The 25986-nt window shown below is 44.2% G+C and overlaps 1 protein-coding gene across 2 annotated transcripts in view; it reads right to left on the bottom strand.

Moving 5' to 3' along the window:
* Positions 1–25986, bottom strand: part of PSTPIP2 (proline-serine-threonine phosphatase interacting protein 2) — an 81033-nt gene that overhangs the window by 34736 nt on the left and 20311 nt on the right. For both annotated transcript variants that reach the window (XM_058171211.1, XM_058171210.1), the window contains exons 2-4: positions 15812–15912; positions 11870–11947; positions 8169–8203 (exon numbers count right to left, since the gene is read on the bottom strand). In XM_058171211.1, coding sequence (XP_058027194.1) covers positions 8169–8203; positions 11870–11947; positions 15812–15912 — 214 coding nt within the window. The remainder of the gene's footprint in view (positions 1–8168; positions 8204–11869; positions 11948–15811; positions 15913–25986) is intronic.

Raw genomic sequence — 25986 nt, 5'->3', positions numbered from 1 at the left:
TGCTGCAATTATAAATCCAAAGCCCCGGGGTCACCGGCACAGCGCCCAGGCGACGACCAAAATAATGGCGGCCTGAGGCCTCGAACCCCTCCGAGCCTAGGACGCGCCAGCATCGGGTCCCCCAGTCCTGTATGTCGGCTGGGAGACCCTGGCGACCCGTCCGTGCGGCAGGTGTCCTTTTCGGAACACCTGGCCCCTAAGGGCCTCGGAGGCGGCCGGATTCGGACACTGGAGGCAGGAGAGGCACCTCCAGATGTCCGTTGCCGCCGGATACCGGAAGTCGTATCTATTTTATTTAATTTTTATACCGCCCTTCTCCCGAAGGACTCAGGGCGGTGTACAGGCAAAAGTAAGAACAACACAATATACAAATTAAAATACCATTTAAAAACTTATTAAATTAGCCTGAAATTAAAATTTTCCATACTAAAAACCCCATTTAAAATTAATAAAATTTCCCTTAAAACTAATTTAAGCCAGCCCCGCGCGGATAAAAAGATGTGTTTTTAGTTCGCGACGAAATGTCCGGAGGTCGGGTATTTGACGTAAACCCGGGGGAAGCTCATTCCAGAGTGTGGGTGCCCCCACAGAGAAGGCCCTTCCCCTGGGGGCCGCCAGCCGGCATTGTTTGGTGGACGGCACCCTGAGAAGTCCCTCTCTATGGGAGCGTACGGGTCGGTGGGAGGCATGTGGTAGCAGCAGGCGGTCCCGTAAGTACCCAGGTCCTAAGCCATGGAGCGCTTTAAAGGTCATAACCAACACCTTAAAGTGCACTCGGAAAGCCACAGGCAGCCAGTGCAGCCTGCGCAGGATCGGTGTTACATGGGAGCTACGTGTAGCTCCCTCTATAACCCGCGCAGCTGCATTCTGGACTAACTGAAGCCTCCGAGCGCACTTCAAGGGGAGCCCCATGTAGAGAGCATTACAGTAATCCAAGCTAAACTGCTTAGAGAGGGCTGTAAAGCACTGTGAAGCGGTATATAAGTCTAAGGGCTATCATGTGATATTGGGACTGGCAAATACGTCATTAAGCAGAGAGGTCATTAAGTGAGGCATCATGAGCCCCGGTGGCGCAGTGGTTAGACTGCAGTACTGCAGGCTACTTCTGCTGACTGCTGGCTGCCTGCAATTTGGCAGTTCAAATCTCACCAGGCTCAAGGTTGACTCAGCCTTCTGTCCTTCCAAGGTCAGTAAAATGAGGACCCAAATTGTTGGGGGGGCAAGAGGCTGACTCTGTAAACTGCTTAGAGAGGGCTGTAAAAGCACTGTGAACCGATTGTATCATGTGATTGTATCTGATTTTATGATTTTTTTTTGGTTAAGTGAATAATCAGTCATTAAGCGAGACATCATTGACAACGATTTATGGCTTTCCTTGCCATCATCCCCATGAACAGTCAGAAGTTCTATAGGACGGTCACAAGTGGAGATGTCGTGTCCCACTCCCCCTCCGACGACCGGGTCTAGGAAGTCCGTATCAGGCGTGGCAACGAAGCCTCTGCAGCTTTGCCAAATTCTTCCGAGGTTTCTCAGGGCAGGCAGGAGTCCAAGGTGTGACTTCAGCAAACTAGATGAGACTTTGCTTGACTCAAAGTTGGAATGCCACAAGCAGGTCCTTTATATAGGCTGTGGGGTGTGGCTCCATGACTCAGCATTTATCCAGGCCAGCCCCTCCCTTCCTTCTGCTGGCGTCGCCTCTCAGATCTCCGGAAGCGAGGATCCTCCCACTTTGAATTGTCTTCTGCTGTTTGAGAAAGGGAGGGGTCAGAAGGAGTAGGCCCGAGTAATTCCAATCCGTGGCTGACTTCCTCTGATGGCTGAGCCAAAGGAACACACGCCGTATGAGTGAGGTTTGTTTGCTCATTCCTGACATCCTGTCCGGGCATGGGGTGGGGGCTGGAGGCATGACAGGCCGTTCATCTTCATTATCAGACTCGGAGTCTGATAGCAGGCCCGGTTGGAGACAGGAGGGGCCCGGCTGAGGAGAGGAGGGAGGACGAGGCACAACAGGAGATGGCATGACCACCAGATGGGTCATCATAAAGTGCAAGCCGGTTGCTAAGCCCCAAGATTTTGAACATGTGACCATGGGATGCTGTGCCAAATATGAGAACTGGCCAAGTTGCTTTTCTCAGCCCCACTGTAACTTCAAACTAAATGCTGGTTGTCAGAGCTACCAGTTCATCTGAACCAGTCCGAACTGGTGAAATCCTACCCCTGATGGTGCCTGACTGGATCATGTGATGGACATGTGGGTGCAGGGGAAAGGACTTGTACTTTCCTTTGGGTGGGGAAAACCTGGAAGCTTTCAGATTCGTGTTTTCCCAGATGTGCCAATATGACATCTTCAATAAAATGAAACTTTGAGGAACTTCAGGACTCAGAGTCTTCTTTCATTGGGGATGTTATTTGGAACCCTGACACAGAGTTGTTAAGAAGTTGCCTCATCCCAAGTCAGATTCTTGCCCATCTCATCCAGTATTACCTCTACCGACTACCAATTCTTTAGGTAAACATCTTCCAAAGTTGGACCTTCCAAAGATCAAACCTGGCTAATCTATAGGCAAGACAGGTGTCCCGTCTTAAATTAAGGCCTTAAATCCAAGGTAGGTTGAAAGGCTGCAACCAGATTAAGGGAACTCTGATATGAACCATCATGTTATTTGGGCCTAACATTTCATTGGGTATGAACCCAGCCATTGTGACTTATACTCCAAACCATGGTCAAACCAAATTATGCTTGATGAAAGCAACTGCTGTAATCTCTTGGCTAGCAAAGAGTCACCCCAAAAAGCCATCTCGAGTTGTTAGTCATACTCCTCTCATTATCAAGGATGCAGCTGCAGAGATGGTCAACAGTATTAAATATCTGGGGGTGCATATAACTAACAATCTGAACTGGTCTCTCCGTACTGTCACCTTAGTGAAACATGCAAACCACTGAATTTCCTGCATCGGATGAGAAGAGCACATCTTTCTCCTTCTGTCCTGGCCACTTTTTACAGAGGCACAACTGAGAGCATTTTAACAAACTGCATCACTGGTTTGGTGGCCACTGTGCCTCAGATAGAAAGTCCCTACAGAGAGTGGTGAGGACAGCGGAGAAGATTATAGGAAGCTCGCTTCCCGTCATTCAGGATGCCACTTACAAGCACTATGTGCTTAGAGCTCGAAGCATTGTTAGAGACCCCACACACCCATTTTACGGTCTGTTTCTGTTGCTCCCCTCTGGGAGGAGGTTTCGAAGTATTTCTAGCAGGACTACCAGATTCTGGAACAGCTTTGTTCCCTAGGCCATCCATCTGGTCAACTCGCAAGATTCGTTTTTCTCACCATGTACATGTATACATCCAGACTAGACTGTGTTGTTTCTCTGTGACATATAATATATGTGGGTATAGGCATAATTCCGTATTTATCTGTATTTATTTATTTATTTATTCTGTTATATTATGTAGTGTATATTGGAGGTGGTGACCCTTGGAGAGCTGTATGCAATAAAATTTCACTTTAATGTATGTCGATTAGTGTACATTCAAAGTGACAATAGATATTCTATTCTATTCTATTCTAATTCTAATTCTAATTCTATTCTTTTCTATTCTATTCTATTCTAATTCCATTCCATTCCATTCCATTCCAATTCTAATTCTAATTCTAATTCTAATTCTAATTCTATTCTTTTCTATCCTATCCTATCCTATCCTATCCTATCCTAATTCTAATAACCGCCCTGAGTCCTTCGGGAGATAGGGCGGTATATAAATATGATTAATAAATAAATAAAATAATAAATAAATAATTCTATTCTATTCTATTCTATTCTATTCTATTCTATTCTATTCTATTCCATTCCAATTCTAATTCTATTCTATTCTATTCTATTCCATTCCATTCCAATTCTAATTCTATTCTATTCTATTCTATTCTAATTTTAATTTTAATTCTAATTCTATTCTTTTCTATCCTATCCTATCCTATCCTATTCTAATTCTAATTCTATTCTATTCTATTCTTCAGTCCAATATTCTATTCTATTCTATTCTATTCTATTCTATTCTATTCTATTCTATTCTATTCTATTCTATTCTTTTCTATCCTGTCCTGTCCTGTCCTAATTCTAATTCTATTCTATTCTATTCTATTCTTTTCTTTTCTATCCTATCCTATCCTATCCTATCCTATCCTATCCTATCCTATCCTAGTTCTAGTTCTATTCTATTCTATTCTATTCTATTCTATTCTATTCTATTCTATTCTATGTTAGTTTTAGCAGACCTGTGCTCTTTCCAACACACTTTCTTGGACTACCAGAACTTCTACAGATGTTACATAGTAGGGAAAAAATGACTGTTCCTATGACATCTGAGATATAGATGGAGTGCTTCACATTCTGGGCTCAAGAAGATTTCTCCAGCTTCCCAACCTGGACATGACCCTAGTGACTAACTCTAACCGAAGATGAACAAGACGTATCTCAGAAGTTCATGCCTACTAACAGTCACTATATTATAATCTAGCAATGTGGGAAACTCCCAGGCTGCATGCCCTAATGTAGCCTAAAATGTTGGCTTCTTTCCAATGACTCAGACTGAGAAATAGGGTTCCTCAAACTCTACAGCAGGAAATGTCCAGGCCTGGCATATTTAAGCATTGTGGACTTCAACTCCCAGAATTCCTCAGCCAGCCGTTACCAGGAGACTGAGAGTTCTAGTCCTGCCTTAGGCATGAAAGCCAACTGGGTGACTTTGAGCCAATCACCAGGAGACTGAGAGGTTTAGTCTTGCCTTAGGCATGAAAGCCAACTGGGTAACTTTGAGCCGATCACCAGGAGACTGTGAGTTCTAGTCCTGCCTTAGGCACAAAGGTTGGCTGGGTGCATTCAGGTTGCATTCAACCCGGCTGAAGAGCAAACCCTTGTTGGGTTGATGGCTTTGATGCAAGAACTAAGCAAGCCCAGAGCAAAGCAACTGGGCCTTTGCAACCAGCAGCATCAACCAACCGAGCTGAAGAAGCTTCTTGGATGAGAAGCAAAACATCTTCAAAGAAAAAAACCACAGAGTCCAGTTGCCTCTTGAAAAAGCACCTTTGGGACAACCAGCAGGATCATTAGTAAGAACTACAATAACAATTTAAGTAACAGAGAACAAACCCCACTCCCTTCTAGCACTGATGATGTTAATTAGTTGGATAATGAACTGTCTACAAAAAAAACAGCCAAGTTCAGTGAGCACCAAGGGCTCCACAATTGCAATCTCCATTTTAAAATAATCTTTTTAATTCTGTGAGTGTGTGACTAAAAATGAAATAAAAGCACAGAAATGAAATCTGATGTATTCTTTCTCCTTGGCACAGCCACTGTAAAACTAGGTGGGAGACAGACCAAACATGAACATCCTTCACAGACCACGGTCAAGCGTGGTTTGCTGGATCATCTTGGGTGCGTTTCCTAGACAAGCACTAAGCCATGATCATCTGAATAGACAGTGTCAATTCTTTGATTTGTCTAAGCTTAGACAAATGTTAGACAAAAAATTAACATTAACAAATGTTACACAAAAGAACAAAGAATGTTCTTTCTGCGCCAACTCAGAAACCTCAAACTGCCCAAGGAGCTGCTGATTCAGTTCTACAGAGGAATTATTGAGTCTGTCATCTGCACCTTTATAACGGTTGGTTATAGCTGGTTTGGTTCTGCAACCCAACAAAAAAGACACAGACTTCAGAGGATCATTAGAACTGCAGAAAAAATAATTGCTACCAACCTGCCTTCCATTGAGGACCTATATATTGCACGAGTCAAAAAGAGGGCCGTGAAAATATTTGCAGATCCCTCGCATCCTGGACATAAACTGTTTCAACTCCTACCCTCAAAACGACGCTATAGAGCACTGCACACCAGAACAACTAGACACAAGAACAGTTTTTCCCCAAATGCCATCACACTGCTAAACAAATAATTCCCTCAACACTGTCAAACTATTTACTAAGTCCTCATTACTATTAATCTTCTCATCGTTCCCATCACCAATCTCTTTCCACTTATGACTGTATGACTGTAACTTTGTTGCTGGTAATCCTTATGATTTATATTGATATATTGACCATCATTTGTGTTGTAAATGTTGTACCTTGATGAAGGTATCTTTTCTTTTATGTGCACTGAGAGCATATGCACCAAGACAAATTCCTTGTGTGTCCAATCACACTGCAACAAAGTTACAGTCATACAGTCATAAGTGGAAAGAGATTGGTGATGGGAACGATGAGAAGATTAATAGTAATGAGGACTTAGTAAATAGTTTGACAGTGTTGAGGGAATTATTTGTTTAGCAGTGTGATGGCATTTGGGGAAAAACTGTTCTTGTGTCTAGTTGTTCTGGTGTGCAGTGCTCTATAGCGTCGTTTTGAGGGTAGGAGTTGAAACAGTTTATGTCCAGGATGCGAGGGATCTGCAAATATTTTCACGGCCCTCTTTGACTCGTGTATAGGTCCTCAATGGAAGGCAGGTTGGTAGCAATTATTTTTTCTGCAGTTCTAATGATCCTCTGAAGTCTGTGTCTTTTTTGTTGGGTTGCAGAACCAAACCAGCTATAACCAACCGTTATAAAGGTGCAGATGACAGACTCAATAATTCCTCTGTAGAACTGAATCAGCAGCTCCTTGGGCAGTTTGAGGTTTCTGAGTTGGCGCAGAAAGAACATTCTTTGTTCTTTTGTCTAACATTTGTTAATGTTAATTTTTTGTCTAACATTTGTCTAAGCTTAGACAAACCAAAGAATTGACAATAAAAAATTCTATTCTATTCTATTCTATTCTATTCTATTCTATTCTATTCTATTCTATTCTTAACATAACATAACATAACATCAGAGTTGGAAGGGACCTTGGAGGCCTTCTAGTCCAACCCCCTGCCCAGGCAGGAAACCCTATACCATCTCAGTCAGATGGTTATCCAACATTTTCTTAAAAATTTCCAGTGTTGGAGCATTCACAACTTCTGAAGGCAAGTCGTTCCACTTATTAATTGTTCTAACTGTCAGGAAATTTCTCCTTAGTTCTAAGTTGCTTCTTTCTTTGACCAGTTTCCACCCATTGCTTCTTGTTCTATCCTCAGGTGCTTTGGTGAACAGCCTGACTCCCTCTTCTTTGTGGCAGCCCCTAAGATATTGGAACACAGCTATCATGTCTCCCCTAGTCCTTCTTTTTGTTAAACTAGACATACCCAGTTCCTGCAACCGTTCTTCATATGTTTTATCCTCCAGTCCCCTAATCATCTTTGTTGCTCTTCTCTGCACTCTTTCTAGAGTCTCAACATCTTTTTTACATCGTGGCGACCAAAACTGGATGCAATATTCCAAGTGTGGCCTTACCAAGGCATTATAAAGTGGCTATTATAAAGTGGCTAAGAAAGCTATTCTTAGCTTTCTCCACACTGATCTACCCCTCTACCATATTGTTCTGACCTAGGCTTCCCCAAACCATGAAGCAGACTCCTTGTCCCGACACAATTACGGTGAATTTCTCTCATTCACATCAAACAAAGTCTTTCAAGGATGAATTTACAGTCACAAACCTTATCTGGCTTGGGGAGCTGCCAGACCGATATCTTCAAAGCTTGGCAAGAAGTCATGAACCAATTAAGCGAACGAATTGCAAACTCCTGCAAACTCCACTCCCCTTTTGCTCCTCCTCTGGGAGGGGCCATTCATTGTCCACCTGTGGCCTTACTCCCAAGTCGACCCTTGTTCTTTATCTGTTCCCTTCGTCTGGCAACTCTGCCCGTGTGCACACAGCTGTTCATCTGCCTCATTGATGTCTGACTCCGAAGGCAGCTGATAATTGGCATACGGCCCTGCCCTCTATCTGCCTCCAACGCAGAGCCCTCATCAGAGCCTTTCCCAGACTCCAGGACTGGTCCATATTCCTTCCCAACTCCTCACTGTCCAAATCTACTGCCAGATCCACAGGCCGCTGGCGGGCCACCACACATATACAGTAGGCCCTCAACTGGTTTTATCCTCAGCCGTCATGTATGGTGACCACCTTATCTGGGTATTATGGAAATTGCAGCTTAATGCACAGGGAGAATCCACCGATAAAGTGGATTTATTTCCCCACCAACGAAGTTCAACTTTTGTAACCGTTAGACGCCACAGATGACTTACGTTGCTTGAAAACCTCCAGCGCTCGTCTGAGGGTGCTAAAATGAAAGGAAAACAGACAATGAAATTGTGTTGATGTCACCGAAAAACACACACACACACACAAAAAAAAACAACCCCAAGACTTTGTTATGAGCTTCCAGAAATTAGTCCAGTTTCAACATCTGATTAGGCAAGTTATGAAATTCAAAACATAGCTCTTACAAGTCAGATAAATTTCTGAACTTCTCTTTCCTCCTTTGCTAGTGGCTGAGGAAATGTTTCTCAATCTTTCAAAGGACACTCGTAATGCAAAATCCAGAAGACACATTTAATTCAGGCAGTGAGAAGAACAAAACCTTGCATGCCTCATGCCCCAGGTCAAGTTCATACAATGCACTAAGCCACGGCAGATGAGTTGCATTCCACCTTAGTTGGGTTCCCCCAATTCGCTAAAGCTGGCTGAGGAATTCTGGGAGTTGAAGTCCACAAGTCTTAAAGCTGCCAAGGTTGGAGACCCCTGCGCTAAACCATGAAGAACGCAAAACAAGTTCTAATTTTGTGCCTTGGGTGAAACCAGCAAATGGCTTGTAAAACGAAGGTGGAGGAGCAAGTTGCTCCTTAAGGCAATGGAAAATCCAAATGGTTGGCCTTTGCCAGGTTCCCCATGGTGTGCCCTGACTGCTTTGAGTTCAAATCAGTTTGGCCTAGTGCACAAGTCTGCAACCTTAAACACTCAAAGAGCCATTTGGACCCGTTTCCCACAGAAAAAAACAACAACAGGAGCCACAAAACCCTTCCTGTGCTGACTATTTCTTGAGCGGCCACGAAACTAGCATTTGTAGTTGAATTAAACGTTCTGTTTTCTTCTGAAACTTTTCTTTTCTTGGATTTATCCATGGTTGGCCTACCAGGGGTTGAAAAGCTCAATAAATCGCATGCCAGCGGGTGTCGCACATTGGCGATTGTGACACATATTTTGAGTGACAGGGAGCCACAGCAGAGGGTTGAAAGAGCCACATGCGGCTCCAGAGCCGCCTAGTGATTAAGGCATCAGGCTAGAAATCTGATAATGGTGATGGTGAGTTCTAGTCCCACCTTGGTATGAAAACCAACTAGGTGTCTTTGGGCCAATCACCAGGAGACTGTGAGTTCTAGTCCCGCCATAGGCAAGAAAGCCAGCTGGGTGTCTTTGGGCCAATCACCAGGAGACTGTGAGTTCTAGTCCCGCCATAGGCAAGAAAGTCAGCTGGGTGTCTTTGGGCCAATCACAAAGAAACTGACAGTTTTAGTCCGGCCTTAGGCATGCAAGCCGACTGGGTGACTTTGGGTCAATCACTAGGAGACTGTGAGTTCTAGTCCTGCCTTAGGCATGAAGACTGATTGGATGACTTTGGGTCAGTCCCTCTCTCTCAGCCCGACCCACCTCACAGGTTTGTTTGTTTTTTGAGGAAAAAGAAGAAATAGTTATTTTTCCTGTCTTGAATTATTTATACAGATAAAGGTAGTGTATTTTAAATAGAATAGAATAGAATAGAATAGAATAGAATAGAATAGAATAGAATAGAATAGAATAGAATAGAATAGAATAGAATTTTTTATTGACCAAGTGTGATTGGACACACAAGGAATTTGTCTTGGTGCATATGCTCTCAGTGTACATAAAAGAAAAGATACCTTCATCGGTACAACACTTGGGCCTCTGGTGGCTCAACAGACTAAGCAGTCTGTTATTAACACAGCTGCTTGCAATTACTGCAAGTTCAAGTCCCACCAGGCCCAAGGTTGACTCAGCCTTCCATCCTTTATAAGGTAGGTAAAATGAGGACCCAGATTGTTGGGGGCAATAAAAGTTGACTTTGTATATAATATACAAATGGATGAAGACTATTGCTTAACACAATGTAAGCCGCCCTGAGTCTTCGGAAAAGGGCGGGATATAAATTCAAATAAAAAAAAAAAACACTTACAACACTTAATGATAGTCATAGGGTACAAATTTAACACTTAATGATACAACACTTAATGATAGTCATAGGCTACAATTAAGCAATCAGGAAACAGTATCAGTATAAATTATAAGGATACAAGCAACAAAGTTACAGTCATAAGTGGAAGGAGATGGGTGGTGGGAACGATGAGAAGATTAATCGTAGTGCAGATTTAGTAAAATTGACAGTGTTGAGGGAATTATTTGTTTAGCAGAGTGATGGCGTTCGGGAAATAGAGATAGAGATAGAGATAGAGATAGATAGAGATAGAGATAGAGATAGAGATAGAGATAGAGATAGAGATAGATAGATGATAGATAGATAGATAGGTATGAGAGAGAGAGAGGGAGGGAGGGAGGGAGGGAGGGAGAGAGACCAGTAGAGACATATATCTATTTCATCCATATATATCAAGGGAGGGAGGGAGAGGGAGAGATAGAGAGAGATAGAGACATCTCTCGCGCGCTCTCCCTCCCTCCCTCTCTCTCTCTCTCTTTCCATAGATATATATGGATGAAAAAGATATAGATAGATAAATAGATATATAGAAAGAGAGAGAGAGAGAGGTGGATGATATAGATATTTGAATGATATAGATATAGATATACGGAAGAGAGAGAGGGGGAGAGAGAGGGAGGGAGAGAGGAAGGGAGAGATCCCAAGGAATGAAAACAGGAATGTGCTGTCAGCTGTCCTTGATAGTGGCAGGGTGAGTCTATGGAGAAGGCCCACTGCTGTACCACGTCATCTGTCTTGGCAACGGATGGGAACTGGTAGCCACCCACCAAGCCAAAGAGAAACTGTCTTTCAGTGACTTGCATTTTCCTACCAAACTGGGAACTGACTTTCAACCCTTGGGCAAGCTGCCACGTAGACAGGGCATAGAGCCAACCTGAACAAATGGCAAAGTTACTGCAATGGCTCAGCAGGGGACTTCAGGCAGTGCTTCCTCTGAATTTGTTCCTGCATGGATGCAAACGTTGATAGGGGAGTCATTGTGTTTTTTTTAAAAAAAGAAATAAATAAATAAACCATCAAAGCGAGGGCGTCAAATAAGACTTCCTTCCCATTTACAGAAGTTCAGCTGGACTTTTTTTAAACTAGGGATAAATCGCCAGGCTGAAGTCTAGGAGGTGAATAACATGGTATTCGACCGAGAATGATGGTGTTCTGTCTCCTTCCCCACTTCGGATTAACGAGCTGGCCTTCAGCCAGTGGATTCACGGCTCTTATCAGTCCTGGCAGAGAAATCGCAGCTGCCTGCCAAAGTTCAAACAAATGACTCACATAGCAAGACTTTCAGCTCTTTTTGAAACGGTTCAGCTAAACTTTTGCTTCCCGTGGAGTGAGAGCAGTCCCAAAGCTCCTTATATATCCTGTGGGGTGGGGCTCCTGCCCCATCCTTCCCTTTGATGACGCCGCCTCTCTAATCTTCTGAAGCGCGGGTCAATCCAAGCTTGATTATTATTATTATCAGCTGGGTCTGAAGGCGTAGTCTGGGGAAGGGAGGAATCAGGGGATGACGGCCTCATTACGTCCTCCGACTAGCCTGGTTCTGGCTCCTGGAGCCAGGCCAAAGGAATTGGTGCTCCCAAGGTAAGCCTTACCGGCCCTTCCCCTCACTCTCGGAGTCACTGTCGGGCATGGGGCCAAGTTCAGGGGCTGGAGTCAAAACAGATGGCTAAGAGATTTCTGCAAACCCGTTTTTCCCCCCAACAAGCAGGCTTAACTTACTTTAGCTCGGTCTGCCCACAGGGCTTCTTCCGTGACAAGCTGATCAGCTCCTTCCCATATCTCTCTTCTACAGAAGCCCTGAAACAGACAAAGATTGGTGTCAAAATCAGGATCCAGGCAAGCAAAGACCTGTGACCACAGGCGGGTTTCACATACTGTAGCAACCATTTCGCCCAGCACTGGAAATGTATGTGTGAGTGTGCACATGCAAACAAAAGAGCCTCGTCCCAGAATAGCTCATGCATCTCCCCCCACACCACCCAGCTGTAACAGACAAGCAGAGCTGGTAGCCGGCGCCCCCCCCTCCCCCCCCCGCAAACCCAATCCACACTGCGCGAAAGGCATGTGCAGACGACGATACAAGGTGCATTACTGTGGAACCGGTGGGCGGTTAGAAAATTTTACTACTAACAGAGATACAAAAGTGGGCGGTAGGTATAAAAAGGTTGACTACCCTTGACTTAGCACATGTGGCAAGAAAGGTCATAAAATGAGACAAAACTCGCTTAACAAATGTCTCACTTAGCAACGTAAAATTTTGGGATCCATTGTGGTCGTAAGTCGAGGACTCTCTCTATTGAGGGACATTTTTCCTGGCTGGGGACGTCAGTGATTAGCTTCTAAGTGGCCTGCAGTTTGCATTCTCAGCTTTTCCAAAACTCGGAAGCAACCATAACTATGAACAAGCCAAACAAACGGATTCATTTCCAGGAATACGGCAACAATGGGAGACAGTTCTCTGGAGGAACAAACTGTGATTCTCAACATGGGAAAAATAGTTCCTCCTAACCTGGAAGCAACCAGTAATATCTCCCAGGTTCTATTCATATGCCTCTGAATCACAAGGAATCTAAAATCAGCCAGGAATCTAAAATCAGCCATATATTAAACTGGCCTTCTTAGTGGTGGCTCTGGAAGTCTGGAATTGTGAGGTCTCCCTTGGACGGCTCCTCGGATTTTTCCTCGGAGGTCAGCTCAAGGGAGGATGAGCTCATTCCTGGCACGTCAAGAACGGAGTTAATGAATGACTCTGAACAATCATCTGAAAGAGTGTGGATCCGAGAGCACACAGGACAGAGAAAAGACAAGAGCAATGGAGATCTCCCAGATTACTCAGGAGAAGGCCCCGCCCGTCTTGATGGGATATACCGGAAAGCTATTTATCACAGAAAGCAGAGGGAGGTGTTGCTGGAAACGACATGTTCGGTTTCTGTCCGTGCGTGGTTGTTCCTCATTCTCCCTGCTTGACTTTGTCCCTTGGAAACTCTGAACTTCTGTTGCCAAGTGAGCTCTTGCGGGTATATTTCAGTTTTGCCCGGTGGATTTAAATTTGTTTGGTGGACTTATTTGTTGGAGCAACTGTCCATTGTTTTATGGACTGTTGGCCATTGCCTTGTGGACTAAAATCTTGGACTGCTTGTGTCTGGGTTTATTTCGGACAGTTCTGAGGCTGGGTGAAGGGAATTGTTGGGGAACATTAATAAACTCTCTAAACCACACCTAAAGGTGGCTCAGTGGGTAAGACACTGAGCTTGTCGATCGAAAGGTCGGCAGTTCAGCGGTTCGAATCCCTAGTGCCGCGTAATGGGATGAGCTCCCGTTACTTGTCCCAGCTTCTGCCAACCTAGCAGTTCGAAAGCAGGTAAAAAATGCAAGTAGAAAAATAGGGACCACCTTTGGTGGGAAGGGAACAGCGTTCTGTGCACCTTTGGCATTGAGTCATGCTGGCCACATGACCACAGAGACGTCTTTGGACAGCGCTGGCTCTTCGGCTTTGAAACGGAGATGAGCACAGCCCCCTAGATTCGGAAACGACTAGCACATATGTGCGAGGGGAACCTTTACCTTTACCTTAAACCACACCTGTGTGTGAGTGACTGGGGCAGCAAGGAATGCTCTTTCCAATAAAGCCCACTAAATCAGGGGTCTGCAACCTTGGCAACTTTAAGACTTGTGGACTTCAACTCTCAGAGTTGAAGTCCACAAGTCTTAAAGTTGCCAAGGTTGCTAAATGCCTACTACAGGCAGTCCTGGACTTACGACCCCAATCGAGCCAAAATTTCTGTCGATAAGTAAGACAATTGTCAAGTGAGTTTTGCCCCGTTTTACGACCTCTCTTGCCACCCTTCGTAAACGCCGCAGTTGTTACGTTGTTAACAACTTAACATTATTAATTGAATGTGGCTTCCCCATCGAGTTTTCTTGTCAAAAGTTCGCAAAAGGTGATCAATCAAGGACACTACAGCCGTCATAAATATGAGCCAGTTACCAAAGCATCTGAATTTTGAACAGGTGACCAGCTGGATGGCTGCAACGGTCTTAAGTGTGGAAAAAGTTCATAAAATCACTTATTTCAATGCCGTTGTAACTTTAAACGGTCATTAAATGAAATCAAGGACCAGCCGTACATTATCTTCCTAGCGCTATGGAAATAACGTTTCTTTCTCGCAGGGCTTTCCATCTACGGTAGTCCTCAACTTACAATCATCTGTTTAGCGACTGTTTAAAGCTACGTCTTTTGATGTCCTATTCCAAACTTTTAGGTAGTCCTTAACTTACAACCGTAACTGATCCTGGAATTACAGTCAAACGTCATGGTGTTTGTTAAGCAGACCACCATGTGACTGCACCCGGTTTTACAACCTATGTTGCGGTGAATGCCACAGTCATTAAGCAAAACCATTCTACCCCAAAGGGTGTTTTTTGCCGGAAACTAGAAGTAAAAGTTGCAAATTGCTGGCCTATGACTGTGGGACATTGCAAACGGCCGTAAAATGCAACTAACTGGTAGTTAAGGACCCACAATGCTAGGTACAGATTAACAGAGTTGGAAGGGACCTTATAGGTCATCTAGTCCAACCCCCTGGCCTTGCAGGAGACCCTACACCATTTCTGACAGATGGCAGTCCAATCTCTTCTTGAAAGCTTCCATTGATGAAGCTCCCAGAACTTCAGAAGGCAACTTCTGTTCCATCGGTTGATTGCTCTCACTGTCAGAAAATTCCTCCTTATTTCCAGGTTGAATCTCTCCTTGTTCAGTTTCCATCCATTATTCCTTGTCTCGCCATCAAGTGCCTTGGAAAATAGTTTGACACCCCACCTCTCTATGGCAGCCCCTCAAATATTAGAAGACTGCTATCATGGCTCACACATACGAACAGAGTTCCGTGCGCCCTTGGCATTGAGTCATGCCGGCCAATGACCACGGAGACGTCTTTGGACAACGCTGGCTCTTCGGCTTTGAAACGGAGATAAGCACCGCCCCCTAGAGTCGGCAACGACTAGCACGTATGTGCGAGGGGAACCTTTATCATGGCTCCCCTGGTCCTTCTCTTCATTAGACTGGCCATTCTCCAGTTCCTGTAACCATTCATCATATTTTTTTAGCCTCCAGAACCCTAATCATCCCGGTTGCTCTTCTCTGCACTCTTTCTAGAATCTCAACATCTTTTTTATAGTGTGGTGACCAAAACTGGATGCAGTACTTTAGGTGCGGTCTTACTAAGGCTTTATAGAGTGGTATTAGTACCTCCCTTGATCTTGATTGTATCCCTCTGTTAATGCAATTTAGGATTGCATTGACTTTTTTGGCTGCTGTCGCATACTCCTGGCTCATATTTAATTGGTTGTCCACTAAGACTCCAAGATCCCTCTCACAGCTACTGCTAGTAAGCCTGGTTTCACCCAGTCTGTATGTGTTCTTTTGGTTTTTCTTGCCCAAGTGTAAGACTTTACTTTGATGTGTGACCACTGGAGCAGGGTTGTGTGGCCAGCCATCAGAAGTTTGAAACCAGATCATAAGCAACTCTGCGTAAGTCCGTCATAACTTCAAATGTTCGTTAAGCGAGTGTTCATAAGTCAAGAACTACCTGTATTGGAGCTAGAATGTTCGTGAGAACATTCAAGAACTGTTCACCATTCCAGGAAAGCAGCCATACACACCTTTCTCGCAAAAAGTCTTCAAATTCTTTGCAGTTCTTCCTGCCGTCATTCAAGTGTTGGACAATGTTGTCATATCCGGCTGTGCTGATCAAATCTGTTGTCTAAAAAATAAACGTTTAAAACTTCGTTAGGCAAATAACATGCACAGCATTTTCCATGTTGGTAGCTAGAAGCAGCCTGTTGTGGCCTGGCGGCCGCCGGCCCCCCCACCAACCAAGTCAGAGGAGGAGGAGGCGTGGGAGCCAGGGTCAGCATCAAGGCAACCTGAGAGCTCTGAAGGGGAAGAGGGAATGGAGCTGGAAGAGAGAGAGACACAGGCGGAGCCTGGGCCATCCATCAGCCCTCAGATGGAGAGTCAACAGCCCCCAGGTCTGGAGGTGGCTGATGAGGAAGAGGAATCACAGCTGAGTCCAGTGCCTGATGTGCAGATGTGCAGAGGAGAGGAGAGCAGTGGAAATCTATGGGCTGGTCCTTGGAACGGAAGAGCCACCACTGCTAGCGAAGCTCCACCCTAGCTCTGGGGATAAACAACAGGGGGCGGAGATGAAGATGTGACAGATAGCTACTCATCTTCTGACCAGATGGACTTGTTAGCCTGCAGTGAGAGAGAAACCTTTTGCCGGGGCTGCTGCTGGCGCTCCTAATAAAGGAATCTTTGAGTTCACTTCAGAGGGTTTGTCGTGTTCGTGGAGCTGGGTCAGAATACATCCCAAGGTCATATTTGAAGTCCTCACCCATTTTAAAGTGGCCGAGTTTGAGAAACATGGCGCTAGAGGCCCAGGATATAATAAAGTCAGTGAAGTAAATTTAGCTAAGTTTCTTCACCGACATCCTAAGCATCTCGTTAGGACTTTTTCCTAATAGGTCATCCCAGGGGTGAAATGTAAAATTGGTTACTACCGGTTCTGTGGGCGTGGCTTGGGGGGGTAAAGTGACTGGGTGGGCGTGGCCAGCTTTTTTTTTTTTTACTTTTAAAAGCATTTTTTCTACAGAAGAAAAAATTCTTTTAAAAGGCTCCTCTGACGATCCCAGCTGAGCTGCCTGATCTTTTCTTTTCTTTTTCCATTTAAAAGCAAAAAAAAACCCTCTGACGATCAGGCAACTCAGCTGGGATCGTCAGAGGAGCCTTTTAAAATAATTTTTTCTACAACCTCTTTGGCCGAAGAGGTTGTAAAAGCCTCTGACAATCCCGGCTGAGCCGCGCGATCATCAAAGGCTTTTTTTTTTTACTTTTAAAAGCATTTTTTCTACAGAAGAAAAAATTCTTTTAAAAGGCTCCTCTGACGATCCCAGCTGAGCTGCCTGATTGTCAGAGGTTTTTCTTTTCTTTTTGCGTTTAAAAGCAAAAAAAAAAAGCCTCTGACAATCAGGCAACTCAGCTGGGATCCAGAGGAGCTTTTAAAAGCATTTTTTCTACAACCTCTTTGGCCGAAGAGGTTTTAAAAGCCTCTGATAATCCCAGCTGAGCCACGCGATCATCAAAGCCTTTTTTTTTTACTTTTAAAAGCATTTTTTCTACAGAAGAAAAAATTCTTTTAAAAGGCTCCTCTGACGATCCCAGCTGAGCTGCCTGATCGTCAGAGGCTTTTCTTTTCTTTTCTTTTTGCGTTTAAAAGCAAAAAAAAAAAGCCTCTGACAATCAGGCAACTCAGCTGGGATCGTCAGAGGAGCTTTTTAAAAGAATTTTTTCTACAACCTCTTTGGCCGAAGAGGTTTTAAAAGCCTCTGATAATCCCAGCTGAGCCACGCGATCATCAAAGCCTTTTTTTTTTACTTTTAAAAGCATTTTTTCAGCCGAAGAAAAAATGCTTTTAAAAGTAAAAAAAAACACCTCTGATGATCGCATGGCTCAGCTGGGCAGGGGGGCAGGAATTTTTGCCATCGGTTCTCTAAACCACCCGCTGCCATTGCTACCGGATCAAGTGATCCGGTCCAAACTGGGAGCATTTCACCCCTGGGTCATCCTCCAGGAAACGTGGACTGCCCCTTCCATCATTCTCAGTCAAAGTGGAATTGAATGAATGAATGAATATTTTAATTTGTATACCGCCCTTCTCCCGAAGGACTCAGGGCGGTGAACAGGCAGATAAAATACAGGTACACACAATAGTTAAAAACATCGCTTAAAAAACTAATTTAAATTTGCCCAAATATTAAAATAACATACTCCCCCATAAAATTACAAAACTTTAAAAACCCATCAAATTCAATTAAAATTTAAAGGTAAAAATCAAGCTAGTCCAGCCATACGAAATAAATAAGTTTTAAGTTCGCGGCGAAAAGTCCTAAGGTCAGGTAGTTCTCGAAGTCCGGGGGGGAAGTTCGTTCCACAGAGTCGGAGCCCCCACAGAAAAGGCCCTCCCCCTGGGGGCCGCCAGTCGACACTGTTTGGCTGACGGCACCCTGAGGAGTCCTTCTCTGTGGGAACGCACCGGACGATGGGAGATAGAGGCCGGCAGTAGACGGTCCCGTAGATAGCCCGGTCCTAAGCCATGGAGCGCTTTAAAGGTGGTAACCAATACCTTGAAGCGCACCCGGAAAACAACAGGTAGCCAGTGCAGTCTGCGCAGGATAGGTGTTACGTGGGAGCTCCGAACCGCTCCCTCAACAACCCGCGCAGCCGCGTTCTGAAGTAGCTGAAGTCTCCGGGTGCTCTTCAAGGGGAGCCCCATGTAGAGAGCATTGCAATTGTAGTCTAATACATCTGGAAGGTCAAACTGGAGAAAACTGGTAAGGGCAAAGATAAGGGAATGAAAGATGATTCTTCCTGGAGAACAATTCAGCAAGAATCAGGAAAAAACATGCAGTTAAAAACACAGACTTGACCTTGGAGGAAATATGCAGAAATGGTTAGAAAAATAAAAGTATGCTTTAACCACAGGAAACATAGAAAGTGTGGGAAAGAAGCACAGATTGGCTTCCCCAATAATTGAACTAGACTAAACATGCTGGCTGGGAAATTCTAAAGAGTTGAAGTACACCCATCTAAAAGTTGTCACGGACGAGAAACACTTTGTTCTGACCCAGCTCGCTAAACACCACAAATCATCGGAAGTTAATTCAAAGATTCCTTTCATTAGGAGCGCCAGCAGCCCCAACAAAAAGTTTCTCTCTCACTGCAGGCTCACAAATCTGTCTGGCAGGGAGATGAATAAGTTGTCTGCCACATCTATTCATCTCTACCCCCTGCCTTTTATCCCCAGAGCTAGGGTAGGGCTTCGCTAGCAGTGGTGGCTCTTCCGTCCCGAGGACCGGTCCATAGATTTCCACCGCTCTCCTCTCTTCCCCCCTGCCTTTTATTCCCAGAGCTAGGGTGGGGCTTCACTAGCAGCGGTGGCTCTTCTGTCCCACAGATTTCCTACTGCTCTCCTCTCCTCTGCCTTCTGTGCCTCTGCATGTCAGGCACTGGACCCAGCTGTTCCTCCTCTTCCTCATCAGCCACCTACAGACCTGAGGGCTGCTGACTCTCCATCTGAGGGCTGACGGACGACCCAGGCTCCGCCTCTGCCTCTCTCTCTCTGACAGCTCTATTCCCGCTTCCCCCTTGGAGCTTTCAGGTTGCCTTGATACTGACCCTGGCTCCCACGCCTCCTCCTCCTCCTCTGATTCAGCTGCTGGAGGGGCTGGCGGCCGATAGGCCACAACACACTTATACATGTGTGGCTGCCAAGATGCTGACTCCTTTCCCCCCTCCCCCCACCAGAGAATGAAATATTTTAGGGACTATTAAAAGAGGCCGAATATTATATTTCCCCAAAGGAGGAACGGAGAAAAATCTTAACAAAGGTAGAAAACAGCTCCACTCTTCCTGCCATAGGAAACCTAAGAAGCTTGAAGCGGCTGGCCTTTAGGAATGCAGATTTTGACTGGGCCAATCTATTCACAAACAAAACACCTTCAGCCACAAGGCTGGAGCTGGTGGGATTAAGAATTTGTATTTCCCCCACCCAGCTCCAAGGACAGGACAGGACTTTTAGGACATAATAGGATTAACCCACCACCATTGAAATAGAAAAAAAGAGACAAGGCTCACTACATTGCACAACCCCCTGGAGCATCTCAAACACAAAACCCCAGAACCTTATATAAATCCATCCCCTCACTCAGCCATTTTGTCAGCTACCCTAGAAACATGCTGCTGTCACTGAAGTTTCAGGGAAAACCAAAGAAACAGAGACCTTCTTCTTGTGGCCAGTCTCCATTTTATTTCCAGCGTTCTTCTCCCAGCTTGGAACCGGATTGGATTTTTCTCCCCACACATGAAAGCCAGATGTTTCTTGCCCCCAAAATGCATTCTTTTAGGATCGAGCAGGGAGGTCCAAAGATTAAAACACTCTTTTTCAATGTGGGCAGCTTTCCAGATATGTCAACTTCAACTCCCAGAATTCCCAGCCTACATAGCCCCAGCTGGGGATTTGGGGAGATGCAGTCCCCCTACTTGGAAGCTTCTAGGTTAAGAAACACTACATTAAAGGATAAACAATTCACGGCATGGCCCGTTTGGGGGATTATTGCTAAGTTTCTCGGTAGTGTGGTGAGTCGGCCCTCCCTCAGAAGTTCTCGTTTACACTTTCAATTTCCTCAAAAGTTTACATAAGAAACCCAAAAGGGCTACTACCGTTTGGAGTACTTCCCTGCCAGCGTGAGAAACAGGCAGTTTTCATTTGAGAATCGAGTCTTAATCCTTCGGTGGATTACCAAGAATCAGAAGCAACCGGTACCCGTTTCAGAAGACGAGATCTCAACGAAGCTTCTCTCTCTTTCGCCACAAAGTCACTTATTCCAAATTCAACACTTCAGGCTCAGTAGAATAAAAGAGAAGTGGGACTTAATAGAAACAATTGGGGGGGGAGGAAAAAGGAACAGAGGTACACAGAAGAGGCAGAAGCAAGCATGTTGTAGCGTACAGGTGGTCCTCAACTTATGACCACAATTGAGCCCAAAATTTTGGTTGCTCAGTGGGACATTTGTTGAGTTTTTCCCAGGGGTGAAATCTAGTTACCTTCTCTACCAGTTCGGGAGTGCACACTTGCACACAGACTTCACATGCAGGCTCGGACCCTCTGCGCATGCGCAAAGCCTTCTGAACATGCGCAGGGTCAAAAACAGGTTACTTCCTGGTTAAAACCAGGAAGTAATGACGTCAGGGCGGGTGGGTGGAGCCTCGCGCTGCCGCCACTACTGGTTCTCCGAACTATGCAACGCTGCCACTACTGGTTCTCCGAACTATGCAACGCTGCCACTACTGGTTCAATCGAACCGGTCCAAACCGGTAGCCCTTCACCCCTGGTTTTGCTCATTTCACGTTTTTTCTTGCCACCGTTGTTAAGTGAATTGCTGCGGTTGTTCAGTTAGTGACACGGTCGTTAAGTAAACTGGCTTCCCCGTTGGCTTTGCTTGTCAGAAGGTGGCAAAAGGGGATCCCATAACTCCGGGACACTGTAACCATCATAAATATGAGTCAGTTGCCTTCTCTGTGGCGGCACCAACCCTGTGGAACGAGCTTCCTCTGGGATTATGACAACTCCCCGACCTCCGGACCTTCAGACGTGAACTGAAGACTCTATTATTTCAGCGCGCTGGACTAGCCTAAGAATAAAATGTTTTAGCTAAATTTTAATGGGGTTTTTAATCGGTTTTTACCGTTTTTAGTGATTTGGCTTTGGCTTTAGTGATTTGACTTTGATAATAATTAGTTTTAATTGGGTTTTTAATGCTTATTTATTATATTGTCTTTTAATATGCCTGTGAACCGCCCTGAGTCCTACGGGAGATGGTGCGGTATAAAAGTATGATTAATAAATAAATAAATAAATAAAACATCTGAGTGTTGCCCACATGACCATGGGGAGGTTGCCATGATGGTGTGAAAAATGGTCGTGAATCACTTTTTTCAGTGCCGTTATAATAACTTTGAATGGTCACTAAACAGACTGTTGTAAATCGAGAGCTACCTGTATTTCACACTTGAAATACTAAAAACGCCTTTTTGACTCTGAGTCAATCACCAGGAAAATGTGAGTTCTAGTATTGCATTAGGTATAAAAGTGGGCTTGCTGACTTTGGAGTAATCACCAGGAGACAGGGAGTTCTAGTCTCAGTTTAGACATGAAAGTCAGCTGGGTGACTCTGGAACAATGACCAGGAGACTGGGAGTTCTAGTCCCAGCTTAGTTATGAAAGCCAGCTGGGTAACTCTGGAACAATCACCAGGAGACAGGAAGTTCTAGTCTCAGTTTAGACATGAAAGCCAGCTGGGTGACTCTGGAACAATCACCAGGAGACAGGGAGTTCTAGTCTCAGTTTAGACATGAAAGCCAGCTGGATGACTCTGGAACAATCACCAGGAGACAGGGAGTTCTAGAGCCAGCTTAGACATGAAAGCCAGCTGGGTGACTCTGGAACAATCACCAGGAGACAGGGAGTTCTAGACCCAGCTTAGTTATGAAAGCCAGCTGGGTAACTCTGGAACAATCACCAGGAGACAGGGAGTTCTAGTCTCAGTTTAGACATGAAAGCCAGCTGGGTGACTCTGGAACAATGACCAGGAGACTGGGAGTTCTAGTCCCAGCTTAGTCATGAAAGCCAGCTAGTTGTCTTTGGGCCAGTCACCAGGAGATGGTGAATTCTAGTCTCATCATAGGCACGAAGGCCAGATGGAGGATCTTGGATCGGTATCTTTCTTCCTTTTAGCCCAACCCACCTCATAGGGTTGTCGTGGAGAAGATAGGAGGAAGAAAGAATCTATGCTATGTACGCCGCCTTGGGTTACTTGTAAAATAATAAAGGTAGGGTAAAAATCTAATAAATAAACAAGCAAGCAAACTTGTTTGTAATCCATCCCCAATTCAAGAACTGAGAATGTCAGTGTGAAGTTGCTGATGCCCACTCAGATTTTAAAAGAATCATGATTCCATCAATATGATGGGGATATAAATGCATTTAATAAGAAATTAACATCCCTTAGTATTGATCAGGTGGTTTTATGCTGATGGGAATTAGTCCAAATTCTGGAGAAGTCCAGTTTGCCTTTCACTGGAGTGGATAATATGAAGGCTTATGCATCTGCATCTCTATAATTGTCTGGTTTGGTTCTGCAACCCAACATGACAGACACAGACTTCAGAGGATAATTAGAACTGCAGAAAAAACAAGGGCTACCAACCTGCCTTCCATTGAGGACCTGTATATTGCACAAGTCAATAAGAGGGCTGTGAAAATATTTACAGATCCCTCGCATCCTGGACATAAATTGTTTCAACTCCTACCCTCAAAACGATGCTACAGAGCACTGCACAACAGAACAAATAGACACAAGAACAGTTTTTTCCCCAAACGCCATCACTCTGCTAAAGAAATAATTCCCTCAACACTGTCAAACTATTTACTAAATCTGCACTACTATTAATCTTCTCATCGTTCCCATCACCCATCTCCTTCCATTTATGACCGTATGACTGTAACTTTGTTGCTTGTACCCTTACGATTTATATTGCTATTGTTTCCTGATTGCTTATTTGTAGCCTATGACCATCATTAAGTATTGTATCATTAAGTGTTAAATTTGTACCCTATGACTATTATTAAGTGTTGTAAGTGTTGTACCTTGATGAAGGTATCTTTTCTTTTATGTACACTGAGAGCATATGCACCAAGAAAAATTCCTTGTGTGTCCAATCACACCTGGCCAATAAAGAATTCTATTCTATTCACAGTCAAACATTTTGATCTGGTGTTATTAGCAGACTTGAACAGATGCAATAAATCACAACTCTACCACAGTCTCACAACCTAGTGCCCTTTCTCGTAGCCCTTTACGGGCTTAGCACCACAGTTGTCAAATATTGGGGTGTGTTTTTTTGTCTACAGTTCAAATGTGTTTGATTTTTGGAGGCTGCAGGTACAGATTTGGCTAGACATAGTTCAAAAACAGTAACTGTTGTTTTATTGTTTATTTGCATTTATATCCCGCCCTTCTCCGAAGACTCAGGGCGGCTTACACTATGTCAAGTAATAGTCTTCATCCATTTGTATATTATATACAAAGTCAACTTATTGCCCCCAACAATCTGGGTCCTCATTTTATCTACCTTATAAAGGATGGAAGGCTGAGTGGGACTTGAACCTGCAGTAATTGCAAGCAGCTGTGTTAATAACAGACTGTCTTAGCAGTCTGAGCCACCAGAGAAGGACCTTAAATATGAGCCAGCAGTGTGCTGCAGCAGCCAAAAAAGCCAATGCAATCCTAAACTGCATTAACAAAGGGATAGAATACAGATCACATGAAGTGTCAGTACCTCTTTATAATGCCTTGGCAAGACCACACGGAAAATACTGCACCCAGTTTTGGTGAGCGTATTTTTAAAAAGATGTCGAGACTCTGGAAAGAGTGCAGAGAAGAGCAACAAAGATGATTAGACTGGAGGCGAAAATATATGAAGAACGTTTCAAAGGTGCTTTTTTTTTCAAGAGGCAACTGGACTTCCTGGTTTTTCTTTGAAGATGTTTCGCGTCTCATCCAAGAAGCTTCTTCAGTTCTGACTGAAGAAAATAAAGGAATATAAATCCTTCCGTTCCCAGTCAGAGCTAAAGAAGCTTCTTGGATGACAAGTGAAACGTCTTCAAAGGTAAACCAGAAAATCCAGTTGCCTCTTGAAAAAGCACCTTTGGGACAACCATGACCTGGATGATTGAGAATCTCCATATAGAGGGCTAGAGAAAAGGAGGAATGTAGGGATAGAGAATTAGAAACGAAGTGAAGAACAGGGGAGGAAAAAAATAATACAAGAAATATTAGATAGGAGTAAACAGGATTTGAATAGATATGAAGCGAATATGTACGTAACTGGAGTGTGATTGAATGTACAAAAAGTATACAACAAAGATGATTAGGGGACTGGAGACTAAAACATATGAAGAACGGTTGCAGGAACTGGGTATGTCTAGTTAATGAAAAGAAGGACTAGGGGAGACATGATAGCAGTGTTCCAGTATCTCAGGGGTTGCCACAAAGAAGAGGGAGTCAAACTTTTCTCCAAAGCACCTGAGGGTAGAACAAGAAGCAATGGGTGGAAACTAACCAAGGAGAGAAGCAACTTAGAACTAAGGAGAAATTTCCTGACAGTCAGAACAATTAACCAGTGGAACGACTTGCCTGCAGAAGTTGTGAATGCTCCAACACTGGAAATTTTTAAGAAAATGTTGGATAGCCATTTGTCTGAAATGGTGTAGAGTTTCCTGCCTGGGCAGGGGGTTGGACTAGAAGGCCTCCAAGGTCCCTTCCAACTATGTTATGTTATTATATGGAATATGTATGACGTTATATTGTAATCTACACGAAAGAAAAAGTGCTAGAAAAGTATGTACCAGACAAGTCGCACCATCTAATGTTTTAAAATTGTATATTTAATAAAATGTTATATTAAAAAAAGAAAGAATCTCCATATCAGACACTTATATGAAGAATGGTTGCAGGAATTGGCTCAAAGGTGCTTTTTCAGGAGACAACTGGACTTTCTGGTTTTTTCTTTTCCTTTCTTTCTTTCTTTCTTTCTTTCTTTCCTTCCTTCTTTCCTTCCTTCCTTTTCTTTCTTTTTTTCTTTTCTTTCTTTCTTTTTTTTTCAGTCCAGTCATGACCTGGATGACTAAGAATCTCCACAGACGTTTTGCAGGAATTGGGTTTTTCTAGTCTAGTGAAAAGAAGGATTAGGGGTAATATGATAGCAGTGTTTCAATATTCAAGGGGGCTGCCAGAAAGAAGAGGGGATCAACCTATTTTCCAAAGCACCAGAAGGCAGAACAAAAAGCAATGGACATGTCATGGTTCCAGAAAAACCTCTTCTGCATAAAAAAAACTCAGAAGCCATTGTTTTCCAGAGTTCTTTACTAGCATGAGGAAACTGGCACACGATGAGTGGAATTCCAAAACTGAACTTCTGGATTCTTTTCCCAGTTATACAAACCCCAAGAGTCCCACCCCCCTGACCCCTTTGCTGGTCACATGGTCCCACGTTCTCCCAGTTCATTCGAATATCTTCTCGCCACTCCTCCTGCAGATGTGAACACCATCCGACCTTGACCGTTTGAAGAATGTTACCATACCCCTCAACTCCCCTTCTTCCCCTCAGGGGAAAAATGTGGCAGCATCTGGAACCCTAGTCTAGTATGGTTTCCAGG

Source organism: Ahaetulla prasina, chromosome 2 (assembly GCF_028640845.1).
Source record: "Ahaetulla prasina isolate Xishuangbanna chromosome 2, ASM2864084v1, whole genome shotgun sequence".
NCBI lineage: Eukaryota > Metazoa > Chordata > Lepidosauria > Squamata > Colubridae > Ahaetulla > Ahaetulla prasina.
The sequence above is the reverse complement of the archived record's forward strand: the minus strand, read 5'-3'. Positions and strand labels throughout refer to the sequence as shown.